Below are 15550 nucleotides of genomic sequence, written 5' to 3'. Positions count from 1 at the left end.
AGACCAATCAAAATCTAAAACAAAAGTGGCTAAATGGTTTAATAGATCAATTAAAAATAAATATTTAGAGAAAAAAGGAGTGGCAAACACCGTTGCTGCTGCAAAGGTCATTTAAAATTAGAACTGGGCAGACACATGGCAAATGGCATGTAATATAGAAAAGTGTAAGGTACTGCATGCAGGCAATAAAAAAATGTGCATTATAAATACCATATGAGAGATACTGAATTTAACCCTTTGAGTAGTCAGTTCTAAAATTTGTATGTTTGTAATGAATACTGACAAAATACAGACAAATCATGTTTACCGTAAATAAATAAAACCAATAAATATATTTTTTTATTTAGTCATAACAAAAGGTTTTGACTACAAAATAACATGTAGGCAAGAAACAATAAAAAAAGGGGGTGGAACAACCACAACAACACGTCCAAACAAAAAAAAAAGACTGAACTAGAGAGAGAGAGAGAGAGAGAGAGATGAATAAATCATATCAGGGTAAACAGGCTGTGGGGGCGGAGGGAGTGAGAGTGTCTAATGCTTCAGCGTATAATTCTCCTTGAAGCATGGAGCAATGCACAGAGCTTGGCTCCGCCTCATCCCTGTCACTTGATGTTGATGGTAAATGTTCTTCATTTATGTCTTCACTGACACACTCGCTGACACCCAATTCAGTGGAAGAACTGTATGTATTTGAATTTAAATCGGAATCTGAATTCAGTATTATTACTAATCCTTCTTTCTCTCTGAGCGATTTTTGCCAGTTTACAAACACTGTTGACATTTTTGTGACTGGGATAATTACATGTAATTCAGTCAATATCTGGCAGAGGGAGCAAGGGACCAATAAAAGGTGTTACAGAAACCTAGTGTTACAATATCATGTGATCAGAGATTTTGTAGGCTCAGTAATTCAAGTTTAAAGTTGCAGAACGTACCGGTACATTCACGTTCGTACTACTCAAAGAGATAAAGAAGAAATCTATGAAAAAAGATCTTCATCGAGACAATGTGGGGAAGCTATAAAAAAGGCAAACAAAATGCTTGGATATATAGTGAAGAAATCAAGGGAAGTAATGTTAAAACTTTACAACGCATTAGTAAGACCTCATCTAGAATATTGTGTTCAGTTCAGGTCAACTAGCTACAAAAATGATACTGTTGCTCTGGAAAGAGTGCAAAGAAGACAACCTGAATTTTTCTGGGTTTTACAATTTAATGTATTTAGTCTTGAACAAAGAAGACTATGCAACAATCTGATTCAAGCATTCAAAATTCTGAAAGGTATTGACAATGTCGACCGAAGGGGCTTTTTCGACCCCGTAAAAAAGAAACAAGGACCAGGGATCAAAATGGAGATCACAAAAGGGGGATCACAAAACAGGCATTCAGAACAGAAAATAGGATACACTTTTTTACACAGAGAATTGTGGGAGTCTAGAACCAACTCCCCAGTAATGTTGTTGAAGCTGACACCCTGTGATCCTTCAAGAAGCTGCTTGATGAGATTCTGGGATCAATAAGGTACTACCAACCAAACTAAAAAGATGGGTAAAATGGCCTCCTCTCGTTTGTAAATTTTCTTATGTTCTTATGTTCTTAAATGGTCCCACAGGAAAATAATTATTGTATGCTAAGAGAGAGAAGACAAAGGAGTGCAATTAACATGCATTAAAAAAATATATCTCCCAAAAAAATTAATGCGTTAATCGCAGAAGTTAACTGTGATTAACAGCCCTAAAATATATACAAGATATACATAATGCAAGCAGAGCTACATAAAAGTTGTATGCATTTGCATAAAATCTTTGAATATCTGGCCCTGAATCCTTAGAAAATCAGTTTTTCAAAGTGAACATATGTAAGAATTAGATGACAGCAGCTCTGCTCTGAAACAATAATGAAGGACTGTAGTTTGTTTCAAAGACTGCTGGTTTGGCAGTTCCTCCTCCTTCTCCCTGGATATGCTCTCTATCTCTAGACTTGAAATTGACTGCCATCATTGTCCTTTTGGAAGCAGGAGCTGATTCAATGCATTTGTTTTACATATCCCCACCGAATATGAGTAATATCAAAATTACTTGGGTGTTACTCATACTCTGAAATATTGCCATGGGTGTTACAAATACTTATTTGCACTCGTTGCTCGGCACAGCCTAGTATCTATTATCATTGCTGTGAAGAATTTAAGGAATCATCTGTCTTGCACATTTCATTTAATGTAGTTATTTTATGAGCTGTAACCCCATTTGCAGTAGTTACGCTAAAAGAATAATTTCATGAATCCTACCAGTTGTGCACTTCCATTCCTACATACAGTAAAATCTAACTCAGCCTCCTTGTTTAGGACTGGCGTGTTAAAGTTGATTTGACAATGTGACAAATTACAAACGTTTATTTTGAATATAATTTACTAAACACACAAATATATTGTTTTATTTGTTTTGCTTCCTCGTGTATTATATTCATTAAAAAATCCAGCTATAATATTAGCTGACCCCTCTAAGCTACAAGCTAGTCTCTTCAGACTTTTTTTTAAACTACATCTAGGATTTATTGAGCCATTAGTTATTAATATTATTGTATTAGTCTGGTAAGTGATTTATTTTAAAACACTAAGGGTTATCAGCAACTGATATAATTGGGTATCACGTTTCTCTTTCCAATGTCCAATGCTGACGCTGTGCAACTTACGAGTGCATGCACAAAAAACTGGTTGTAAAATATTATTCACAAGCCAGTTGATGGGTATTCACAGTCAGTTTTGTGACTGTGTTTGTGAACAGATTTTATAAATATGGCCCTGTATGTTAAATCTGCTAACACAATGATGACAAGCATGCAACCATGTGAATTGCCGTCAGACATGTTGCTAGCCATTACCTTAGGGTACTTGATTAAACAGGGTACAGTAATTAAATGTTAGCCAAAAAGAAGGCTACTTACCTCAAGCACAAGAAAAGCACAAAGGCCACAATAAGCGCCCCAACCGATATACAATGTCCCAGGTAGTTGATTATCAGGGCGATATTGTAGTGCATTGGATATTTCCTCTAAAGAGAGAATGAGAGTAAAGTTTTTTTTTTTTTTTAATATGTTTTTGTGTTGATAGTCACCTTAAAAATCAAGCTAGCAATATCACATCTTATTAAAATGCAATATTTTCACACATAATATATGATTTGTTATAATAAAGCATTTGTGAACAGTATACAACTATATTATGGAGCTATTATAATTATGTATGACACAAGGTCTTTACTCCAAAATGTAGTTTGCACAAAATTCTGTGAAAAGAAAACAAATTTAAAGATATAAAACTATTAACGAGCAACTCTTAGGGTTACTTTAAGGACACTTTAGTATGCTTGTAACAAAAGCACAACATTCTGTGGAATTACAGTACAAGGCAATTGTGTGGGTGTGTTTTTAAGGGAAACCATCCAATGCAACTCAAATACAGGCATATATGCACAGTGACACATTTCAGAAAGAAATTATTTCAAAGTAAATGTTGTTATTTATTATTCATTATTCATTATATGCTGTATCACAGCATTTTCTTAAGCTGAGTGAACACAAAGTCATTTTGTGGCTTGAAACTTGGTTTCAAGAGACAAGGTTACCGGTCACTGCATGGCACAACATTGGAGACTTGGGGTTTGGTACAGGAAGTTTCCTCAGACTAGGTCTCCTGGTCTGGAACTAGGTTTCAAGCCACTGTTCCTCAAAAAGTGGCTTTGTGTTCCTTCAGCTTTACAAATCAACAAAATCTAGTAAACCATATCCCCAATCCAAACTACTATCAACTTTCTTTTTTTTTTTTTTTTTTTTTGATTTTCACGAAGTAAAAATAAATATTTTATCAAATCCCAGATTTATGATATAAAAAGCTTTTCTATGGCAGGCAGAAAACAATTCAATGCAGATTCAGTTGTCATTCCTCACCTCCACACCTCTACAAATCCGTTAAGGAGCTTTTTACAATAAACACCGGAAAAAGAAAAACCAAGGAAGAAAACACAAGAGAGTCTACAGAAAGTGCAGCGCAATAGAAAGCTATACCCAGTCCCTTTGGATCATTTTATGTCAGCTTTAATAAAACCTTTATCAATGTTATAGTCTTTTTTTTTTTTTTCTTGAGGTTAATGTTTTTAGCGTTGTAAACATTTTAAATGGCACACAATTATGCTAAGATGGGAAGTAAATGGTAAACATTTACAATGCAGACTGTTTTGGATTATTTTACAATACATTTGCTGAATAGAAAGCGAATACGTTTTTCCGAAGAGATTCCCAAATACTGTCTTTTGATTCTGCACATCCAAAGATTTATTACAAGTTTTAAGAATTATTGTTTGGTATTCTGTCCTAAATCAGTAGTACGTCAGTCTTAAACTGCTGTGACACAAATGATATATTAAATAAATAGGAACAAATAAATAAACATGTTAATCAAATTATTCTGCCTTAAATTGCAAATGTGGTACCATTTACTATGCAAAATTTGGCACGACGGAATTCACAGATAAATAATTGATCGCTATGATTTCTTCTGGCATTGAACAAGCAAACGTATTTATTAGGATGTCAAAAACCAGACAGAATGACTTGATTTCACCCATTTCCTTTAGTGTGCTGGAAGAGATCAAGAAAGAAATTAATGAAGCTTCTTTTTTTGCATTGCAGATTGAACAACAGGTTTGAGGTTGTGTCTTTTCTGATTTAGAAATCACCAACTGATGATTTTTGTCTGCCTTTCTCCTGCCTTAATAACTTTGTTTTGAAAAAAAATGTATGCAAAGTATTTTGCAAGAGGCAGGAAACAGGAGAGATTCTCTTGCAGTATTTTTCTGTATTTTTCTCCATCCATTCTTCCTTCAACTGTAACAAGATGCCCAGTCCCTGCTGATGAGAAGCATCGCCACAACATGATGCTGCCACCACCATACTTCACTGTAGGGATGGTGTGTCTTGAGGCTTGAGCAGTGTTATGTTTGCGCCACACATAGCGCTTTGAGTTTTGGCCAAAAAGCTATATCTTGGTCTCATCTGACCACAAAACCTTTTCCCACATCGCACCTGGGTCACTCTCATGCTTTCTGGCAAACTCCAGATGTGCTTTCAGATGGTACTTTTTGAGTAACGGCTTCTTTCTTGCCACCCTCCCATACAGGCCAGTGTTATGCAGAGCTCTTGATATGGTTGACTGGTGCACCATTACTCCACTCCCAGCCACTGAACTCTGTAGCTCCTTCAAAGTGATTGTTGGCCTCTCTGTGGCTTCTCTCAGAAGTCTCCTTGTTTGAGCGCTGAGTTTTGAGGGACGGCCTTTTCCTGGCAGCGCCTGGGTGGTGTGATGCAGCTTCCACTTCCTGATTATTGATCCAACTGTGCTCACTGGGATATCCAAACACTTGGATATTATTTTGTACCCTTTCCCTAATCTATGCATTTGTATTACTTTATCTCTAACTTCTGTAGAATGCTCTTTGGTCTTCCCAATGATCCTTCAACAGTGGGGTTTTTATCCAGAAAATGTGACAGCAACTTTAATGGTTCACAGGTGGAGGCCAATAGTAAGGTAATTGTGTCCTCGTTAGGGCAATTTCTTTCATCGGTGCAAACTGGGAGCTTCCACAACACAGGGGTTGAATACTTATGCAAGCAAGATATTTCAGTTTTTTATTTTTTTTTAAATATTTCCCAACATAAAACCAATGTCACCTTACAATAATTGATTCTGAGTTTCAGTGTTTAAAAATAAAATATCAAACAGAACAAACTTTCAATCTACCATTTGTAATTCGGTAATATGAGAGAATTGTTCAGGGGTCTGAATATATGGAAAATATGTAAGTCATTTCCATTTATTTAGAACACATACTCATTTGAATTAGAACAAATACTATGTTATGTATTCTGATTTATCCAAATGAATATGTGTAGTTATTAAAATGAAAATGTGTAATAAATAATTCATTTTTCACCCAGATGGCCTTCCAAAGTTATCGGACTACAAACTGGTATGTCACAGATTACTTCTGAAATACAATGGTTCACTTGCAGGTGAGTATATATATATAATTTTTTTTTTTTAATTGGCCAACCTTATCCTCCAAGATGGGTTCACACTGTGAATAATTGATCCTTGAGGCCCAAGTTCCATTTTCTATGCATTCCCTGTATGCATTTCCTGTGGAGACATAATTATGCAAAGTTATTTTCAATTTGAAATGTTGACAACTGAAAGTTAAGCACAGTATGTATACATTGATTTATTTTGTTTATGGCATGAACAACTAAGAAAAAGAGAGGTTCTTGTCATAAGTGAAGAATTTTTAAAGATTGGGTTAAAGATGTTTCCCGATATGATCCTGGAAAATCATGCTTTTGAACAGTATATGTACAGCATATTGTGTTTGTCTATAGAAAATGAAAAATAAAAAAAAAAACACTGGAAATCATCACACAAAATACTTATTTTTCATAATTATCTTTGCATAGTATTCATCCATGACACTGTAATGAACTCTCTTGTGCCTGACTGAGTTCAGTATTATAAGTGTTGTGTCTCTCTGCTCCCTAAATGGAGCTTGCTTCTTTTCGTATTGTGGTCAATGAACCTCGGAGTCACTGAGCTCAAGATTGTGTTGAACATACTGATGTACCTTTCCAGTAGTTTCTTAAAATGTCAAATTTACTGTAGTCTTGAATGTCACAGTGGTACACATGAATAAATATAATCTATGCTTGATAATTAGTATTCAACGATAATATATTTGGAAATATATTTAAGGACATGGGGTTTTAATAACATGATTAATATAAACGTAATCAGCTAACAAATCTAATTCTAAACTCTCATTCTGTTGTTCCATAGTTGCTTCAAGGAATCCTGAGCTTCCACAAAAATAAGCAAATACCACATCAACATAGATCTGTGTGTAAAGCACAGCCACTGCTAAAGACAATTACAATGGCACATCATTTTCTAACAATTATAAATCACCTAAGGGGTACTTCTTTTTAGCGTTGACATTTGAGGAGCTGCACACAAGTTTAACCAAGACAACAGTAATTCATTTGAGATAAAACTAAATGCAAACAAGTTCAAAAGTGCTGATGCATAAGTACAATTACTTAAATAAATAAATAAATAAATAAATAAATTCTTGAATATAAGTAACAGAAAATAAGTTTTGTATATTAATGCACACAAAATCGTTCTTGAAATGAACTGGCATGTCAGTCCCTTTAATTGAATACAGAAGAAAGGGCTGAGCCTCTGATGCTATTGTCAGTATACATCCATTCCTATGGGGAAACAATTACACTCTGAGGGGTATGGTACTGTATATAGCACCAATTCCAGCAAGAAGCAGCTGAATTCGATCACCCCGACTAAAGTCTCAGACTCAGATCTCTTAAGGGGGTCAATCTACTGTACCACATCCAAACAGATTAAGTAACCAACCATAGTCACTATTTTAAGTCCAGAACAGAGGAAAACTGAGTGGAGATGGACTCAGACCAGAAGTAAAAGGCAGTTTATTTATTTATTTACGCAGAGAGTAGTAATTCTGTGGAATGGGTTACTAAACCATGTTGTTTCTACTGAGTCACTGGGATACTTTCAGAGCCTAACTAGACAAAGTTCTGGGATCAATCAGCTTCTATAAACCAGAAGGGCAATTTCTCTTTAAAACAACCAAGGGTGTCCTACATATGGAGCAATGCTAATTTAATCTCAGATTTAAATACATGCAGTACTAACAATGGGAAATCTCATTTTGAAAATTGAGGGTTCTTTGTGCAGTTACATTGTTCTGAAATATTTTCCTGACGAATAACAGCCAAAATCAATTCATATTTAATCATGTGGTTGAAACTTGGTTATCAGACCTTGTCCAATTTAGATTTATTACTCTATTGCCAAATTTCACAATCTTATTAAAGTTGTCTCTCGCAGCATGGGTTGCATGTAAATTTATTCCTTGTGACTTATGAAACTGTTACCTTAAAGAGCTTATAGATATGTTAATTAAATAATTTCATGACTCTTACTTGTCGTGCACTTTTATTTCAAGTCTCAAGTTGGGAAGAAGCATATGCTATATATATATGAACCCATACTAAACTTGCAGATTGAGTGCCTTACTTCCAGACTTTATCATTTGGGAAAGCAGTTGATTCGTTAATTATAGAAGGGAGGAAGTGTAATATGTTTTCCAGGAGTTCAGAATGGTACAAATGGAAGTACACGGCAATTAAGATTTACACAATTATTTCGTTATCTATATGTGGAAAACACCTATTTGCTGTTTGACAAATTATTCTACAGTGAGTCAAGAAAAAAACAGTGCAATTAGTAACTGTGATTTTGAAAGTGAGACTGCTTACTGTATAATTTAGTCACAGCACTCTCACCTAGACAAAACTGGAAATGGGAAATGGGATGAACGAAATCAAAGTGTCCCTGGTATAGCAGCATAATCTAAAGGGTATGTTTGCTGGGTTTGTTTTGGGTTTCACTCACATGTAAGCACATATTTGGAGATGATTTAGGATGGCTTGGCCATGACACAGGTTATTAAGAAAGTAGATATAGGAGAGATTCAATAGTGGACCTAAGCAGGAGTGATATTGTTCAGAAGGGAGTGGATTGGCTCTGGGTTGGATCCCCATTATTTGGCCTGCTTGGAAAACAGAGTAGGGATGCTAGCTTGACTCTGATGCCTTTAATCTTTTACGTCTGCTGCTAATAAAGGCCTTGGTGGGGGTTTTGAACAACAAGCCTTAGCCTCCTGAGTTGTTTGAGGTAAGCCATTTCTTTTTCTTTTTACCTTTTTTTAATTTTCCACCCCGTTATGTGACAATACTTGTAATTTACAAATTAACTGTTTGAATTTCCTATATCTATAGATAATATTATATATATATATATATATAGTGGACTATATATATATATATATAACATTTGCTTAAGAACAAAAGTGCTTTGTGCACTTACTTCATTGTCACCACAGTGTATGGCAGGGCATTTGCATAATATCCACCCTGGGAGGCCACCACAAGAACTTCATTTTAAATGTAGACCTTCAGGTGCAAGGATTTATTGCACCACCAAGGGAATGCAATGACTACTGAACCAGCTACACCCATAACCCACAGTTTATGCATCTTGAGTGGGGACTCAATATTGGTGCTGAAGCTGTGCATTTTCAGACCTAGTCAAACGTGAGGCTGACTGCTTCTAAAAATAAGTCACTAATTATAAAACTTTAGGTGTTAAATCTCAGTGTAAATGTATGCATAACTATACAGAACAACATAACAACAGCACATGCAGTGCAGACTAAGTTTCCCTAGAAATCATGAATACTGCTGAAGGAATGATTTGCACCTCTAGGCATTAGGTGGTCACATGATTCATGGTACTCTTTGTCAACCAAGCCCTCCACCCATTCGAATCTTAGGTCTCTTGTACTTCAGTTGTTCTGTTATACAGTAGCTGTAGCCATACTCAGTAAATCAAACAGTATGTATGTAAGCAGTTTTATCTGAAAGGTTATGACTAATATGTGGTTAATCTGATTAATTTAATAACATACGAGTGCCATGAATTGTTTTTATTCTTTTCTGTCCACTATCATGCATTTAATCACAATGGGGACACATTCTGCTCTCTGATTGGCAGACAGGGTATACGTAAATGACAATCACGGATAGCAAATTGCCATACCACCACAAACCTAACAAACACTTACTGGCTTTAAATATTGAGGTTACACTGCATGAAGGGAGTTCTGGCTTTGCATTCAAATAAAGTCCATACTTGTGGGCGCCTTATTGATTTTATCCTGCAACTGCTCACTTTATGAAATGCCCCTCAGCAATCATTTGTACCAGCCACAGAAATAGTTTTTTTTTTTTTTTTATTATTTTATTTTGTAGTCCAACTTTGTTCAAACACAGTATTGCTCTCCACATAGGAAAATAAACCAAACCTTTCTTACTTCAAGATTGTCAAACACACATTTTACATAAAAACTCCCTACTTCTATTATTTTATTTAATGATTTACCACAATGCAGTTTTTAATTAACTAATTTAATAGATGCTTGTTAATTATTGGAACATTCCTTCTTTATTTCAGAACAATTATTTTCTTTCACAGTTAAAATAACACAAAACACTTTATGATAGTTCTTGTTTTATTATTGAAATGTGAAATATTGCATGTTTTTAAATAAAGCACTTTTTTAGTTTTTGTTTTTGATCCACTTTCTTTTAAAACTTTTAAATTGATGTTCCCATGCTATTTATTCTGTTACTCTATACCTATGAATCAGGTTTGCCTTATGTTGTCCCGTTTCTAGCTACTAGGATCTTTTAAATTAACAGCAACATACTGTGCAAATATTTACAGAGGTTGACATGGTACCACAACCAGTTTTTTTTTTCTTACCTGCTTATTTATTAACCCCTTAATAAAACATATTTTTTGTGTTTGAATTTGTGCTGTGTCATATCTGTCAGATAGATTTGCAGGTTTTATTTTAGCAGGGGGGGGGGGGGGGTTACAATAAAAGACATATTTTCAGATTGCATAAATAATTCCACATGATATTTAAATCTGTGGTAAAATGTAATCTAAGATGCTGAAATAGCACACTTGTGATCTTCACCTTGTTGGGCTTTGCAGAGTTGATAGTGTTTGCTGTTTGTCAACCAATAGAAGATTTTCTCTGCGGCAGTGAGGGGAGGTTGGACAAAAAAATCGAAGGTCTTTAGTCAGTTTAATCAATGGGATAGTTAAAGATCCGCCCCTTGTTATGCAGGTATCCAATCATGAGTGAGCAGAGGTGTTACTTAATTTTGAGTTTAAGCAATGGGAAAGTCAAAGAGCTGCCCTAGTTTTACAGCGTGTCCAATCATTAATGAGCAGAGGCGGGACATAAATACAGGAATACCTGAACTAATGAAGGCTCCAATTCCTCAAATATAGGTAATTATGTGGAATTGCTGTCTTTGATTTCTGACTATGGCAGCATATTAAGCAATCCCTTGTCAATAGCCACAGTATTCTTGGGCACCTCTAACAAGAAACTGAACGGCTTAATCTCTTCAGTACCGCAGGTTCTGCCAGATTCAGAAGCACAAAGAAGCCAAGTATGTAACTATGTAAATAACCAATGTCCTGTGAAAATGTGTTACATTTACCAAAATAAAAATAATAATAAAATGCTTTTACAAAGACCACATTCCCATTGGCTTTTTTAAAATATATATTTTTTTCAGATTGAATAGATTTGTTAGTATTACTATACAGAACAGCTGCTATAATATTGTTACCTTTATTAAAATGTGCACAGATTAATCTACCTATTAATCTATTGGTTAATCAACTAATGCCCATTAATGAACTGATCAAAAATTTTAATCGGTTGAGAGCCCTAATAAAAACATATTCTTAATAAAAGAAAAAAAAAAGCAGCAGCAGACCGGACAGTCACTGTTTTTACACTGGCATGATGTAGTTTGGCAGTACTTCTCTCCATAAGCTCAGTTTCTGCAAAAGAATACAACCAAGTGCAATCTAAGGGTATCTCTGCCTCCATCCAGCTCTGTAACATGTGTTTTTTTTAGCTGTTGTTAGTCTTGTCAACAGATCTCCCCGGTTCAAATCACGGCTCACTCACTGACTCACTGTGTGACCCTGAGCAAGTCACTTAAACTCCTTGTGCTCCGTCTTTGGGGTGAGACGTTGTTGTAAGTGACTCTGCAGCTGATGCATAGTTCACACACCCTAGACTTGGATAAAGGTGTCTGCCAAATAAACAAATATTACATTATGCCATGCAAATTGAATAATTCTGTAAATTACTAAGATGCTTGTTTGGGAGGTGTGTGGTCACTGGTTCACACCCATCTGCATCTTGTTACCTATGCTACCTTGGTATATTAGAATACAGTTGAAATTGGCAAATACAGCACATTGTTTGCAATGTTATAAACATGGTCAGGCAGTATGGCATTGCTATTATGGCATAACACAGTATTATCATGTTTAAACAAGCTCAGTTTAAAAAAAGAAAACAACAGGTACCAATTCTTCTAAATAACTATTGCAAAGAATGTTGTAAAGGTCTCACAGCTGGATTTTTCCCACAATGCTGCCAAGAGAACACCTTGAGCAGATAATCTCCAAGTCAATGGAGCAGGAAATTAATTTTGTCAGCACCCTCCTTCAAACTGCTGTTATTTGCTTTTGACAGCAAGGCCTGTTAGCTTTGAACAGAAATCGTTCTCTTGATTAAGCAAGATGGTGTTGATCTTATTATTGAGCAATTTATACTTTCTCCTGAAAGTTCACAAGTCATTTTGTCTCAGAGCGGGGGGCAGTACATTGATGACAGGATATGAATTGGGACCCTGCTCTAGCAAATTACTATTGTCCCCCAATAGATGCATGAGTGAAATTCAGACCTTCCCTAGAGAAGACTGCTGATTAATTTTGGAAATATCTTAACATCAAGCAACCGTAAGGACAATGGGGCACTACTTTTCAAAATTGTCTCCCAAAACATTTGCAAAATCAGCTGCAGCACATTTTGGGTCACAACATCATGTTTTCAGTTATTTCTTCTTTACAGGTATGGGGTCTGCCCTAGAATGGCATAGTGTAGGCCAGGGGTGAAATTCTCAACAAAAAAGTGCTGGGTGTAAAAAATTTGCTAGTTTTGCTACAGCCTTAATCAACATGGATAAGTGAAATAAAGATTTACAGCAATGTAATGCATTCAGATATACAAACGAAAATATTAAAAACAATGTTACATTAAGATCAACAACTGCTCCTAATTTTAAAAAAAATAAAAAATTTAAACTCGTAAATAAAAAGTTCCAGCTAGACTATAATCGTAGAATTGATTAATATAAGTGTCATTTTTTCTCTTCAATCAACTTCTGAATCATTAACCAACTGGATTATGAAGACGACAAAACTTTATGTTGCTAGCATGGACACAAGCATGACTTATCTATGTATCTTCATGGGAGTAACATTAAAAAACTCAGTAACTTACTAGTTCCATTATATACATTAAGAAAGTAATGTTCCCAGAATTCACTGATACACATATTTTACTTTAAAGTAGATTTTATTTCAGTGCTCCAGAAACCAGCGATATTTTCCAAATTCTGTCATATTCATTGTTTTGAAGGTTAAAATAATACAAAAAAATAAAATAAAAAAAAAACTGAAATATTAATCAGGAGACAACTGCCGAATAGCTTCTCCTCGTGTTCTTGATGCCAATAAATAAGTTAAATAGATCATCCATTGCCATTTATTAATTTTAAGAATATTTTAATGATTGTTTAGTTTCTGTGACAAGAGTTTTGCTTGGCTGGTTTAATGTCCATTCTTCCCGCCGATCTGAGCCTCATATAGATATTCAAAAGTTTACGGTAAGAGTGAAGGTATTTATTTATTTATTTATTTTTGCAAATATATCTTATGAAATACGTTGAATTCCCCTTGATTATAAGTACGATAGTAAGTGTGTGTTTAGAAGCTTAATAGTCAGTGTTAATAATTGATTTAAATTGGTGTGAAGTGATGGAAATGGTGTTTGAAATTGGTGTAAGTACTGTGTAGGACTGCAGAACAGGTTAACAGACTTAAAGTTTTTTTTTAAAAAAAAAACAGTGCAGCTTGTTATCCTTAACCTCTTAAATCAGCCTTTGACAACCACTTTACATTAATCTGTTAACTATAAACATATTCAATTATATCCACACTATGTTTACTACCCAGTTGGTTTATGTTGTCTTTTCACACTTTATTACTTTTGTTTTATTTGAAACATCTCCACAACCTTTACCCAGATGGAGTGTGCATTCTTTACAGCCACGGCCTCACAGCTGCTCAGGTTTGCTCTGGAATGTACACTCCATCACTATATATATATATATATATATGTGTGTGTGTGTGTGTGTGTGTGTGTGTGTGTGTGTGTGTGTGTGTGTGTGTGTGTGTGAGTGGGGGGGGGGGGGGGTGTCTTACTGTACATGTTTGGGTGAAATGTGTGGAATACTAGTCTCCCCAAAAGAAAGACTCACACGACGCCTATGGCTGTGTATCGAAATGGAGAATTTTCCAATTGAGTTCATCAAGCAATATTTACTTATTTTAATTAGTGTCAAACTGTTTTAAACTGCTAAAACCTGTGTCATGATCTATAAGAAAAGGGAAACCCCAGTAATATTTAGTTATGTAAAGAAATGTTTTTGCTAATGATTAATGTCTAAAGATTCGTTTGATGCAAAAACAGGACATATTTTTTACCTTCTGAATCAACTAAGAGATACAAGGTGTCAGCAATACTGTATTGATCCCCTTTAAGACATTTTTGAAACCCACAAAAGAATGTTATTTTTTATCATCATCATCATCATCAAGGCAATTACAGAAAAAAAAAAAAAAAAAAAAAAAAAAAAAAAACTGAAGGCAATAGATACATTTATTTAAGCCTTTGATCACAACCTACAGCTATACTGGCTGATATAGGAGTACACAGCAATACATATGTGCTCAATTACCTACAAAACTAGTCAATTTAGATAACAATGATTGCCCTCTGACATCAGAAGGGGTTATATACAATCTATAAACATCTTCTAATTTTTTGTATTAAGTTTTATTATTAATACAAATAAAAACTGTGTATTATAGTATAATGTCTTGCTATAAAATATTTTTAAGGGTTATTGATCACAATGGTGTTCATTTCCAACTAGATTGTGCAGGTATTTGTGGCCAACTGGAGGTGTTTATCGGTTGTGCAAACATTATTGTGGGGACCTTGTTAAATGAATTTCTGTTCTTTGTTTAATGTCCTAATTTGCTTATAGTTTTATTCTTGTTCAGATAAGTGCCATATCTGTATTATTCGTTTTGACATAAGTCCTCTATACGGTGCAACACCTGAGTTGCACATTTGCACTGCTTCAAACTCCTGCTGTTTGATTTTAAAGTCACATTTTTTAATTAAAATTAAATACTATGAACGGATAAAACTAGAGTTTAAAAGATCACTTCTGCATGTAGTGAATCGCACATGTTCCATTCTTTTTTATAATTCCCCTGGAGCAATAATGTTTTTATCGTGTTGGAAAACACGGAGTCTTATCAAGGGCGGCGCCGTTTTTAAAAGTGCCACGTTATAACATATGATATATATATATTATATATATAATATATATATATAGGATATATAATCTATATATATATATACTAGTAATATATAACCTATGTTAATTGTTGGATACAATTCATTAGACACCCATTAACAGATTTATATTGAACCCAGTGTTATTCCGAATGCAAATATCTAAAAAATAAGTGTTATGCTGTGCTGAGTCTGTGCTGATTTTTCTTCTTTCAATGTTTTTCATAGTTTTTTTCTGTAGATTTTTGCTCGCTTCAACAGTCAAAAATTGCAAATTCTATGGTTTGTACAGCAGTCCTGTGGAGATGGCT

The 15550-nt window shown here is 34.7% G+C and overlaps 1 protein-coding gene across 2 annotated transcripts in view; it reads right to left on the bottom strand.

The window, feature by feature from the left end:
- Nucleotides 1–15550, bottom strand: part of LOC121314306 (corticotropin-releasing factor receptor 2) — a 103135-nt gene that overhangs the window by 52105 nt on the left and 35480 nt on the right. For both annotated transcript variants that reach the window (XM_041247416.1, XM_041247417.1), the window contains 2 exons: nucleotides 6111–6196; nucleotides 2947–3053 (listed from right to left, as the gene is read on the bottom strand). In XM_041247416.1, coding sequence (XP_041103350.1) covers nucleotides 2947–3053; nucleotides 6111–6196 — 193 coding nt within the window. The remainder of the gene's footprint in view (nucleotides 1–2946; nucleotides 3054–6110; nucleotides 6197–15550) is intronic.

This window comes from Polyodon spathula, chromosome 4 (genome assembly GCF_017654505.1).
Source record: "Polyodon spathula isolate WHYD16114869_AA chromosome 4, ASM1765450v1, whole genome shotgun sequence".
Lineage (NCBI taxonomy): Eukaryota > Metazoa > Chordata > Actinopteri > Acipenseriformes > Polyodontidae > Polyodon > Polyodon spathula.
This window is presented reverse-complemented; position numbering and strand designations above follow the sequence as displayed.